At 35.6% G+C, this 13,527-nt stretch overlaps 1 protein-coding gene across 1 annotated transcript in view; it reads left to right on the top strand.

Moving 5' to 3' along the window:
- The window catches only part of LOC141438843 (solute carrier family 41 member 1-like), a 105,945-nt gene extending 95,166 nt beyond the window's left edge, over positions 1–10,779 (top strand). Inside the window, exons 12-13 of the mRNA XM_074102865.1 lie at positions 4,708–4,856; positions 7,030–10,779. Coding sequence (XP_073958966.1) covers positions 4,708–4,856; positions 7,030–7,215 — 335 coding nt within the window. The 3' untranslated portion in view covers positions 7,216–10,779. The remainder of the gene's footprint in view (positions 1–4,707; positions 4,857–7,029) is intronic.
- Positions 10,780–13,527: the final 2,748 nt, after the last annotated feature.

Genomic DNA, 13,527 nt, shown 5'->3' on the forward strand with positions numbered 1-13,527 from the left:
ATTGTAACGTAATGGATTTGTTTATATTTTGTCTAAAATGTTTTTTTATTCGACTGGATGGCAAACGAGCAAGTGGGTCTCCTGATGGTAAGAGATCACCACCGCCCATAAACATCTGCAACACCAGGAGTATTGCAGATGCGTTGCCAACCTAGAGGCCTAAGATGGGATTACCTCAAGTGCCAGTAATTTCACCGGCTGTCTACTCTCCACGCCGAAACACAACAGTGCAAGCACTGTGCTTCACGGCAGGATTAGCGAGCAAGACAGTGCTAGCAATCCGGCGGACCTTGCACAAGGTCCTACCACCTGAAATGAAAGATGGTTCTGAAATGGTAAAATTTTCTAATGATGTTATAGTTAATGAGTATAACAGGATTCCTTTGTGTTTCACATTTCATTCTATCTTCTCATCTTTACAGAGATATCCCTCTGGCAGCCCATCGTAATCATCTGCATAATACTTCAGTTTGCTCCCCGTTTGGGTGTTCATCGTGTACCGCAACAAGTACACAAAGCCTGTCCTCACACCGGCTGGACGCCCGTCATATCAGCACTCTTCATCAGCGGTATGTTTCATCATCCATCCATCACCAACATCATCAACTCTACACATGTAAGAATCCGTTTTCTATCGTTAAAGTTTGGAACAAACGCTACTTTCGAATGCTGCCGACGTCTATGACTTATTTTATTAATAAGCGACATATTTGTATCTAATAAATAGGTAATTTTATTTAAGTGATACGTCAATCTAACACACACACATAGACAGACAGACATAACGGATGTAAATTGCTAAAAGTGGCTCCGAAGCGGTAACATTTCGTGTGCTCTGCCTACCCATTTGGAAATACAGGCATGATGTTTGTGTGTGTGTTTGTTTTATTTAGTTCACCTGTCCCGTTGTTTGTCTGTCGGTCTGTCTGTCCTGTAATCAATTCTTGCAAGTTAAATTTGACCAACTTCCGATAGTCAGATTGACTTGAAATTTGGAATACTTATGTAAATCGTGTGACAATACAATAATTTAGTAGTGACGTCCTGGTAGTCCAGCTAGGATCGTCTCCGCAGGACGGAACTCTTCAACGGACTTGAAAAATTTGGTATGCAAATGTAGTTTGGGTGACAATGCAAGTACAGTCGACAAAAAGTACAGTCAGCAAAAAAGAAGCTTGTATTAAAAATGAAATTTATATGGTTAGGTTATTTCTTCTAAACACGTTTTCTGTTCAAAACACAGTAAGTGCAAAATACAATCCACAAGTCCACTTCAACATTTCATTTAGTTTTTTGGGCCATAGTTATTGCATCTTTCTGGATATAGGTAAATAGACTAAAGGGTCCCAGGCTCAGGCTCTATACTACTTCGTATCTTACCGTCCCGCTGACGCTTAAGACGCTGACGGTATTGTATTATTAAGAGTGAGAGGGACGGGTACGATACGAACTTCGATTTTCGAATTTCATAGTAGGGCGTTTTAAAAAAGAAGTGTACCCTTTCCTTTTTTTGAAATTTTGAAAAAAATATAGTTTTTCCTACTCAGAATGAAGAGTACAAACGATTCCGATCGTTTAAAAAAATGTCCCCCTTTTTTCATACACAATTTTATGAGTCAGTTTTGTCACGCCCGATACTAAGTGTATGGAAAAAACGTCGCAAAACTGACTTTTTTTGGGGTTTTTTTTTTAACTATCGGAATCGATTGTGCTCTTGATTCTGAGTAGGAAAACCCATATTTATCGAAAACACAAACTGAAATATAGATGCACAGAAAAACCAGAAAAATAAGACCAGCGCTGGGAATCGAACCCAGGTCCTCGGCATTCCGTGCCGTGTGCTATACCGCTACACCACCGCTGGACCTGGGTTCAATTCCCAGCGCTGGTCTTATTTTTCTGGTTTTTCTGTGCATCTATATTTCAGTTTGTGTTTTCGATATAGGTTTTACGGGATGACCGTAAAAGTAACAAAAAATTTGGAATTGAATAAAAAATACAAAAAGATTCCAAAAAACAATCTTAAACCCATATTTTCCAAAATCTCAAAAAAAAGAAAGAGTACACTGTTTTTTGAAAACGCCCTATCCCTCTGTTTTTGGTATCCAAATGAATACTGGACAGAGAACGTGTTAAGCCTCACAGACTTTGGTCTCAAAGTTGTTCTCTATTCCAGTATCGGAGGCATAGTCCTCGACCAGGCAGTCGACCGCTACCGAGGCTACGAAGTGTTCCAGCCAATAGTGAACGGCATCGGTGGCAACCTGGTGTGCGTGCAGTCTTCGCGGCTGGCCACGCATCTGCATCAGACCGCCATCCCTGGGATACTGCCGGAGAACACTAGGCTGCTGGAGTGGCCGTGGAAGACGCTGTTCTATGGAAGTGAGTATCTTTTATAAGCACCGACGCAAAAACAGGGGTGTTATAAGTTTGACCGCTATGTGGCTGTGTGTGGACCGATTTGAATGCGGTTTTTTTTGTTTGAAAGCACGTTTTCTAGCGATGCTTCTTTGACATGCTTTATCAAAATCGGTTCAGCCGTTTTTTTATATTGAACTTTGAGGTGGCAATTTTGTGACAATTACATTTGAAAATTACCACAAGCTGTACGGTGAAGGAAACCATCGTGAGGAAACCCGCACCCTGCGAAGCAATTCAATAGTGTGTACGGAGTTCCCAATCTGCGCTGGGCCTGACTCATTCTGTGATGATGTCTGTGCCCAAAATTATTGTCCAGTGTATAAACTGATCTTGAAACACAATTTTTTTGTCGCATTTAAAACTTCAACTGCAACTTTCATACCCCTAATATAAATCCGACATAATTGCTAATGACATTTTAGATTTGATTTTTTTTTGCATTAGTTTCACCGCCCATTGCAACCATCTTGCTGCTCCGATGTTTCACATTCAGAACCTAATTACTCACGTAATCCCTCTTAGGCTCTAGGTTGGCAACGTTGCAATATGGTATGAGATTTTATGGCGGGTGATACCATGGCGTTTTGCCATAGTAATAAAATACTCATAAATACGATTCCAACAAGATATACATTTGATTTATTTTCTTCAGATTTATTTTCGTGGCTTAGCTCGTGTTAAATCGGGGTAGAGTGTAAAGCCACACAGGCGTATGGCTTTAGCACTAGGCCTATTACTTATTCTGTGACTAGGCTCTTCTCGCGTTAAAGTCAGACTTACTGTCTTTTTTGTCTTTGTCACTTTTTAATTCTGATTCTATATTCTAGTACATTTTCTGCTGCTGTCAATGTGCGTTCTATCATGTCTAAATTGGCCCATACCATGAGGGAATACATCTAGTGAATACTGTTTCTCCAATGTACCGTAAGGTCGGGGTACTTTGACCCATTGGAGGGTAAATTTGACCCATATGAAAACCACATAAAGAAGGGTGTAATAAATACGTGATCGATCAGTTAACACCAACCAAATGCAAAGAGCCATATTCGGAAAGCAATAAATAATAAAACCAGCACTGAGTTAATCCCAAGGGCCAAAGTTACCCTTCTGGGCCAAAGTAACCCGAACCTACGGTACCTATTTTGTCGGCAGTTCATATTTAACTTGCTTTCTTAATTAGCAGTGAACTTTAGTAAGCTAGTAGAGAAAGCAATATTATACTTAAATAAACTTTTCCGACAAAACACGACGGCAAAACATTTTGCATCTCTCCTGTTCGGAAAGTTTAATTTTCATGGGTAGATAGCTGGTGAAAAATTGCGTTTTCATCTCTAGGGTGGAAAGTATTTTTTTTTTAAATTTTTCGGTTAGCCACGGAGTCGAAGATAATTGAGTTACGTCAATGACACTTTTTTTTCACGTTTCGGCATGGCCATCTGATGCACGTCGTGACCAAGGAGCTTATATACAACACTGGAGGTTGAACGCCGAACATCCGTTTGAAATATAAATTTGATCTGTATTACGTCATGAACATATTCCATCTCTTTCTTTAGTTAGGTTAAGAAAGAGATGGAAGTCATTCGTGAAATGTGAAAGAAAGATAAGTAATAAAGGTCAAACTTCTTTGTTCGGCGTTCAACCTCCAGTTTTGTATATAAGCTCCTTGGTCGTGAACAACTGTTTTTTTATAGTCGGCCATGGCAAGTGGCCAGGTCGATAAGGTACCGTTGGAGGTTGGATATAAGTAAATTCAATTTATTATTACTTATTCAATTTTTTTTGTAGTAGTATTTTACTTTCCTCAGTCGAAATGAAAAGTAGAGTGTCTAAATCGGATGAAATTGCCCATTTCCCCTCGAACTATCTCAGGGAGTCATTCATCGGCTACACTGACAAGAGTGTAACTCTTAAATAAGAAGAAGATAGAGAAGTTCTTCGTGGCCTAGTGGTTTGACCTATCGCCTCTCAAGCAGAGGTTCGTGGGTTCAAACCCCGGCCCGCACCTCTGAGTTTTTCGAAATTCATGTGCGAAATTATATTTGAAATTTACCACGAGCTTTAGGTGAAGGAAAACATTGCCTGCATACACCTGTGATGTAATTCGATGGTGTGTGTGTGAAGTACCCAATCTGCACTGGGCCTGCGTGGGAACTATGGCCCTTTCATTCTGAGAGGAGGCCTGTGCCCAGCAGTGGGACGTAAATGGGCTGGGATGGATGATGATACATCTGTAAGGCTACATCTGCTGATAAAAATAAATCTGACAATCATTTTCTTTTTCAGCTGCTGCAGCGAAGGTGGCCCGTATGCTGCTAGTGCTGGCTGTCTTCGGACAGATCATATTCATGATCGTCGCCGACGTCATTTACCAGGGCTTCGTCTCCATCCAGTTCGCTTTCGGCATCACATACCTGCTCTGTTCGTTGCTACAAGTAAGTGGATGCATCATAACAAAAATTAAAATATCACTTGAGCAAAATTTAAGAACTGAAATCAAGTAAATAAAACCAAGGACCTAGTCTTTGGTCCACCAAAAAAAAATACTTAAGCTCTAGTGAGACGTTTGGTAAACCGTCAATTACTGGCCACCGTTCAATAACTGGCCACCTTACACTTAAAATGAATTCTAGTCACCTAAGTTCAAAGTTCAAAGTTTTTTGCTCGAATTATGGTACAAATGATGTTTGTTACAAAAATGAGTTTAGATCAACACAATTACCATACATTGGCATGCAAAATGTATAATCGATCTAATAAATAATAATAATAATACTCATAATCATAATAATAATCATAGTAATAATAATAATAATTCACATTTCATTCATTATCATTAGATTATATAGAATAATGTCAAAATAGTATAGGTAGTTACAAAAACAATTTACAAAATAATCAATTAATATTATATTACCTATATTATACCACTAGTCACAATTATTACTGTATTTCCAAAAATTCAGACATAGAATAAAAACATTTTTCCTTGAGCCAGAACCGCAGTTTGGCTACAAATATTTTATAAGTCAGCGCTCTTATATCTATCGGAATTTTGTTACTAACTAGAAAGCTATAAATAAACAGGGTTAACTGATAGTATAAGCTGTCAATTACTGGCCACTCTTCAGTGGCTGACTAGAATGAATTCTGGTCACCTTTAAATAGAATTCATTTTTAGTATAAGGTGGCCAGTAATTGAAGCTTAACCCTATTTGGGAAATTACAAAATCTCACTATTGTAAGTCAGGAACGGTCAGAGCGGACAGACTGTTTGTTAACGAGGAAGGAACTAGGACTGATTTTGCTAATTTCTCACATTGTAGTGGCAAAAGCTATTTTTCAGTAGGTATTATTTTGTTTTGTACTTACTTATACTAGATTGCTTTGTCACCTGTCGCACATGTTAGAACCACGTTACTTATTAGGCATCATACCATTTTGATTATCAACTGTGATATTCGACTCATCAATCAGATTTACTAGATATATATCTGTTAGGTAAAATTGATAGGTAATTAATTTTCTTCGTTTTGTTACTATTTTATAAATATTTCCTGACGCTATTTCAACACAAAAAATAAGTAATATTGTGTTTAAATATATACAAAACCTTGTCGTAAAGGTGATAAAAAGTCTGACAATCTTTGTTGTTGGATCCAATAGAAAGTTTCGATGTAGTTACAAAATTACGATTACGTGTCTGCATTTCCTTACTCGATTTCGTGACGTTTTCCTGACGTCAAAACATGTTTTATGCAGTTTGTTTTATGATCCCTTGGTGTTAATAATTTCTTGACAAACTGATTTCTTGAAAAATTCATGACGGGACAACTTTTTGAGAAATACTCTTATGCCTACGTACATAGGTGCTTAGTTATTTACTACATATCAGCTCCCATTGTAAATCGATAAAAAAACATAGGTAGTGATTAATCTGATAAGCACCTAATAAAAAAAATATACCCAGCACTGATGATGATGATACCAATAATTTAATTATTTCCTATAAAACGAGTCATTTTTGATTTCCGTCAACACGGATTGCTGAGGACCTGGGTTCGATTCGCAGTGCTAGTCTCTTTTTCTGGTTTTTCTATGCATCCATGTCTCAGTTTGTATTTTCGATATAGTTTCACGGGATACCGGGAAAAGTAACAAAGTGGAGTTGAAATAAAAAATACAAAAAGACTCCAAAAAAAAAACAATCACAATTTGATTGCTTAGTAGCGACATCTCTTGTCTTGGTGAGCGGTTAGTTCCGAAAGAATGTGACGTCTGTCGAAGAAACATAGATGTCGATAGAGCTGCTGCTTAAGTAGCATAGTAGAAATAAGCAACCTGAGATATGTATGCATAGGAAAAAATCCTGTCTAGATTCCTGTCCAGCAGCGGTGTAGGGATTATAGCACGCAGCACGGATTGCTGAGGACCTGGGTTCGATTCCCAGTGCTGGTCTCTTTTTCTAGTTTTTCTGTGCATCCATGTCTCAATTTGTATTTTCGATAAAAAAAAGAGCTTACACAATAAAAATGACGATTTTTTTACAAAAAAATATTTAAATGAAAAATTTATAAACTATATTTACCTTTCTATCCTCCTTTTCAGGTAATGGTGCTCCTTTACCTCGCCTACATACTGATCCACTTCATGTGGACCAAGAAAAAGGATCCTGACAACGCTGCCATCCCTTATCTGACCGCGTTAGGAGACCTTCTGGGTTCCGTCTTCTTAGGCTTGGCTTTTGTGATACTATCTCTCTTCGACATGGAATATGGTGCAAATGTGGTCTAAAATGTCAAATATTCAAGCTTCAGCTTGGAACTGTGATTCACTTCGACCAGTTTAATTGAGCTGTGTGTGAAGTCCCGTAAGGTCCAATGGATTTTTTTAGTAGACGCAAGGGACTTTTCTCGCTTGTTGCTGTGTACATCTCTTTCTCACAGCATTAGTTAAAAAGGGATACACTGGACGACGGCTAGTTCCCTATTTTCGGCCTAGCTTAATGTTTTTTTTTATCAAAGCCGACCGTGATTTTCAAGCAAGTCAATCGTGCAGTAAAAATCTTTGAAGGCAAGAAAAATTAAACGTAGATGATTTGTGTTTTTGGATGTCAGTTTTTAAAGGCGTTTCTGTCACGTGACGACCTGTGGATGGTAGGAAGCTGATAAATATTAGAATGAATACTTCCGGCTTGCATGTCCTAGGATACTCACTGATGACACTTTCAAAGACTAATAGCAAAATAAAAGACAAATGTTGTCTTTTTTGTGGGCTAAAAGTTACCCAAGCTACGTGCATGCGTATAAATAATTGACAAAAGTATTGACTATTCTGTTAAAAAGGCAAGGCCCATCTCAGTGGTGACCTCTAGTTATGGCTACATCACTTCAGTGATCGTCAGGGGTCGGACTCAAATAGTAGGTATTTTTTGATTTTCATAAACAATTATCACATCATTTATCAACCTCTTTATTAAACGATATGAAATTTATTTTATTCACTGAATTCCATTGATTTATTTACGATTATTTTGTTACTTAATAATGCTACTTTGTTACTACATGTCACACGGAAGTTTAAATAAAAACATCATCTTGTGTGCAAGATTACGTCATTTTTACATCATCCGCACTTTTTGTCCGACCCCTGGTGATCGTTCATTTTAGCTCGGTTTCTGTGTGATTTAGTTTTCAATTTAAGGCTAAGTTTTAGCTTAGAGCATCGGGTAATTTTTTAAATCATGCACACGAACTGAGTAAAACATCGGTACCAGTTTTTTTTTTATTTGGCAATTTCTATTTCAAACTACATATATGAACGGATTTAATCAGTATTGTGATCAGACTTGTGACATAAAAAATAGTATTTTACCGGTGCCAACGTTATTTACGTACGAGTGTGGCATGAACATGAAATTGCGATGAAATTAATAGGATTAAATATTTTTTATAAACTTTTCAGTGAGCATGTATCATAATTATGTAAATAATTTATGTTTTAGTACTTAAATGCATTTATAAATATCATAGCGCCTTTTGACAAGTAACGTTCGCTAAAGAGAAAAAGTATATAGCGGGTGCTTATTTTTGAAGAGGCGGTTAAGCGATATCGCTTGCCTTACGCTCTGTCGATTATTTTTAAAAATTTGCGACGAATGTGATATTTTGCTATTCATAATGTAAATTTAATACCAGCTTAATGAGTTTTGCAGTATCACACATAACTTATTGATATGACGATGTAAGTTTTTTTTTAAGTATTTGGGCCTGGATTTTAGATGTGCATATAGGTATAACTTCAATTTGATGTGAAGTAGATTGAGTATACGAGATGTGTTTAGTTGTAATCCTCCATGAGCAGCATATCAATGTTACCTATTTAGTGAGTTAGTTGTACATAACCGCTGTTTCTGATAATAAAACTTATTATCATTAAAATCATAGATAACAATTTAGATTTTGGTAATTAAGAAATGTCTGTTAAAAAAAACATAGTCACTATTACGATGCACCTAGACTGCACGTAAAAGGCACAAAATGAAATAAAATAAACACCGCGTCAACGTAGCTTTATTATCAAAATATGCACTTTCACCATAGGCGTATATATAGAGGGGGGGACGGGTGGTCCGTGCTCACCCCAGTATGGTCTCGTGCCCACCCCAGGATGTTGGCTACCGGTTCAAAATTCTACAATACTGATATCTTCACGCAAAAATCCAGGTCAGCCATGATACACCAATGATTTTCACGACAACATTTAAAAACATGAAATCTATAGATTACACCTCACCTATGTGAACAAACGAAACCACTTGACTTGACATAAAAAGAACATGTTTTTTTTTAACCTAGTCCGTTTTGATTTTTATGTGGTTTTGTTTACTAGTGATGATACAATATAGCCTTAAATTATAAAAAAAGTATTGAAGAGTTTATATCAAGACTGTTTGTTAAATAGTCAAAAATATAAATTAAAAGAAGATTCAAATAAAAGTAAATTAAACTAGCGACGTCGTTCTAATTCAATTCAATATATTTCGTATATTATAGGAGATTGAGCCGAATCAGAGAGACGTCGATAGTTATTTGTATTGAGGGTTTTGTAACAGGCTGGTTGGAGCTAATATTGTAATGTCCGTTTGACAGCTTTGACATTTGTGTCAAGTTTGTGGTTGCTTGAATATAGCCAATCGCAAGCAAGACTGTAACGTTTAACGGACCTCTCGATATTAACGCCATCTCGCGATATTTCCCCTTTCAAGAAACGCTAATTGTTCTTAGTAGGTATCATTTTGACCGTGGTTAGTTTTAGCTCAGCATTAGTTTAGCAAAATGAGTACAATAAAAACAAATTTAGTTTTAACAGGACTGTAGAATAGAATTGAAGAGCAATTTTTAGAAATTGTATAATTAGATCCTAGTTGTGTTAAAATTGTAAATAAATTTAAATCTTATTTTCTATACCGTAAACTTGTAAACACACAAGAGTACATGACCATTACGCTTGTATAAAAAAACTTGTATATAATACAGATTATTCCAAAAGTATATAGGTATTTAAAAATGTATAATTTTGCATACTTGAAATAAATAAACATTCCTAAAAATAAATAAAAATCATCTTATACTTTGAATCAATACCTACTTGATAAATTATATTACTAATGGAAAGTAGAATTTAAATGTATAGAGCTTAGGATATAGTTTTGAATGAATGATGTGATATAAACGAGATTTTAAAACTACGTTTAATAGACAATTGTTATGTAGTACGTAATAACCAATAACTGATATTGTTACCTATATACCTACTTGTTTACGGTTGTCTTATGTTCTGCTAAAGGCTAGCTTATTGTATTCTTGTATTTTGCTTAACTTTTTTTATTGTCCTAAAAAAAACTAAAAACTAATAGTCTTACACACCACGAACAATAGTTTAAAACATAATGCTAAATTATTTTTCAATTTTAATTGTAAGATTTCATTTTTAGTTGCTTTCAAATAAATAAATAAGTGAAGTCATAGCTCACTTTCGCTAAACAAAATTTATGAGGGAATCGCATTTTTACTGATTATAAGAAGTATCGTCAATTACTGGCCACCATATACTTGAATAGTATAAGGTGTCAAATACTGGCCAGTTGCCAATCTGAATAACTGGCCTCCTTATACTATAATGAATTCAGTATGAACTTTCTATGGTTGTCGTGGCATGTACCATTATAGTCTATGACGGATCTCTTTAAATAACAATTGAAAACTTGCATTAACGTCGTGCTTTTTACGATATTTAAATAGTAGATTATTGTCGTGGCCTGGAAGTAGCCAATACGAAGCCAGCAATTGCTATTCAATAATAATGATTCTGAAATATATAATATTTCATTTTAAATAGACTAAACTTTTTTTCAAAAAAAAACTCATTTATTTTCCAAATTTCAATTATTTGTCGTATGCTTTCCCGCCTTTTTTCATTAAAAATCAAACGCATTAACTGTATAGTGTATTTTTCCAACAAAAACACATAACAGTTTTTCACAAGTAAAAGTTAAAGACCGAAGTTCCAACAAAGATCCGATACAAAACATTAGATCCTTGCATATACGATTTATATACTGTATACGACTTGTGCCATCATTTCCATGGTCTTTTTAAAAAGTTGTGCAGGCGCGCTAATTTATTATTGTCGAGCTAGCGCGCCTGCAATCTTTTTAACTTTTTAATTTTTCGCTGACCATAAACTATGCACTTCACTTTCTGATATGTAAAGAATAATGTCAACTTTTACGGACATTTTTGAGAAAAAATCTTTCACGACTCGGTTTGTCAAACAATAAATATATTCATTTGAACAAATCAAATAAAACCGACATAATCCCTATTCATGTGAAATAAAACATAATTGTGTGTGGAAGGTACAGTTGGCACTAAATTTTATACCCTTTCTGAATGCGATTTTTTCATAGTTTATTAATATTGATTTAATTTTGTCACAACTCACTTAGACTACGCTGGTGCAGATAGATAAAAATTCTGTATTTTATATGAACAAATGTTTATAGTTTTGTGAATATAGTATGATTTTATGACCTGATCGAGCGTTGTTTTTAAAGTTGAGTTGTCGCTTCTAAAGGTAACTCCTGAACATATTTTTTTTATCGAACTCGCTTAACTTTGAAATTTTCCTTATTAACCATTTAACTTTTTCGCCAGATGCATAAATAAAGGTTTTTGTGTTTTTTTTTTTAATAAGTCTCGTTAACATTTTGATAAAATGTAATTTTCATCTGATGGAGTTTTTACAAAACAAAAACATATGTAGATTACTTTTATTTGCACTGTACAGAAATCAAATCAATATCGCATGTTGATTAACTGTGTAATGCCTACAGTTGCTATAGTAAACATTGAAGAAGTTTAGGTGTTAAAAAATATCGGAACACGCTGCACTTTACGCCAATACGACAATTACAGCCGTGTTCAAAAATTTTTGGTCATGTATCTATTATCAGCTCCAATATTTATGATGCGACTGTACAGAAGAATAAACCTATCTTTATTATATTTTTGCTAAACATTAATAACCGGCCAAAATATAACAACGAAGCCAAATATAAGCTTCCCAGATATTTTTATATATTGGACGTAAATATAAGATAACTTTTAGTTTTTTACATAATAATCATTTAGGTATCATTTGAGCTATAATGTATGTAGTTAAGCAGCCTTTAAATAATTATGAATTCTGTGATATATAGCGTTATTTTAAGTTATTTTGTATGAAGGATGCGTTTACTGGAGTCTGCTCCAAGTCAGTGTAATTATGTAATTTTTATTTGAAAATAAAGTAAAATGAAATACGTTTCCAACTTTTTATTTTTACCGCGCACTGTTGAAGTTCCATTTGCAACATAAGCCCTCTCATTCTGTGAGGAGGCCTGTGCCCTGCAGTAGAACTTAAATAAGTGGAGATGATGGCGAGTGCATTATGATTTCGATAAAATTACGAAGTTTTCACAAAAAAAAATACGACAAAATATTCAGATATTTTCAAAATTCGATGTAATGCCCACTAGCGCTACCAACGGACTAAATATTAACTAAAGTTTGCCACACATATTAATAGATGGCGCATTCAACTACAAGCAGTAATTTTCGCTAGCTAAAGCGACGTGGTTAGTTCCGTGAAGTTCAGTTGAAGAAAATTCCACTAGATGGAGCCACGATCAACATTTACGTATTTTGCTAAGTGATAAAATAAAACGTAAAGTGGGTACATTATTTATTCTAGTCTAATTAAACAGTGTCGTATGCTCGCTGCGAACACTGCCAGTTGTACTCATACAATGGTAAAATGCATCAAAATTTACTGCATCACGCTGCACTTTTGATGCAATAAAGTTACTTTTTTTTGGATTTTGCTAGAAGAGCATATCCATAATTTACTATTCTCAAAAAATCCTCTAAGAAAACGTTTTTTTCCAATGTGCTTTTTACTGAAGCTTATTTTCACAATCGCGTTTTTTCCCAATTTTAATCGACTCAGAAACAGTGTCGCCGGAGTGGAGCTGCTATTTTTGTGTTGTTTAGTAAGAAAAACACTGCGAGGAAATCTGCATGCATTAGTGTGCGCTTCCATTGAACTGGAGCAGAGCTGCGAAATACAACCTATAAATACTTATTCCATATATAAGTATCTATCCATCATATATATCATATATCCACCATGTAAGTTTTATTTTTCAATTCCCTTCGATTCCCAAACCAAATACAAGTTTTTTTTTAAATGTACCGATGCAGCTTTTCTTGTTACTAAAATCGATGACATGGTTCCTGAGAACAGATCTTCGTATGTCCTATAGTTTCAGACTTTCGCATACTGCCCGATCTAAATGAGCCACCCTGTATATTTACGTTCTTTTATATATTTACCTAGTATATTTGTAGATGGGTATTTACCTCATCATCATCATCCCAGCCTATATACAACCCACTGCTGGGCACAGGCCTCCTCTCAGAACAACAGGGCTTGGACCATAGTTCCCACGCGGGCCCAGTGCGGATTGGGAACTTCGCACGCACCATTGAATCGCTTCGAAGG

Source organism: Choristoneura fumiferana, chromosome 19 (assembly GCF_025370935.1).
Source record: "Choristoneura fumiferana chromosome 19, NRCan_CFum_1, whole genome shotgun sequence".
Classification (NCBI taxonomy): domain Eukaryota; kingdom Metazoa; phylum Arthropoda; class Insecta; order Lepidoptera; family Tortricidae; genus Choristoneura; species Choristoneura fumiferana.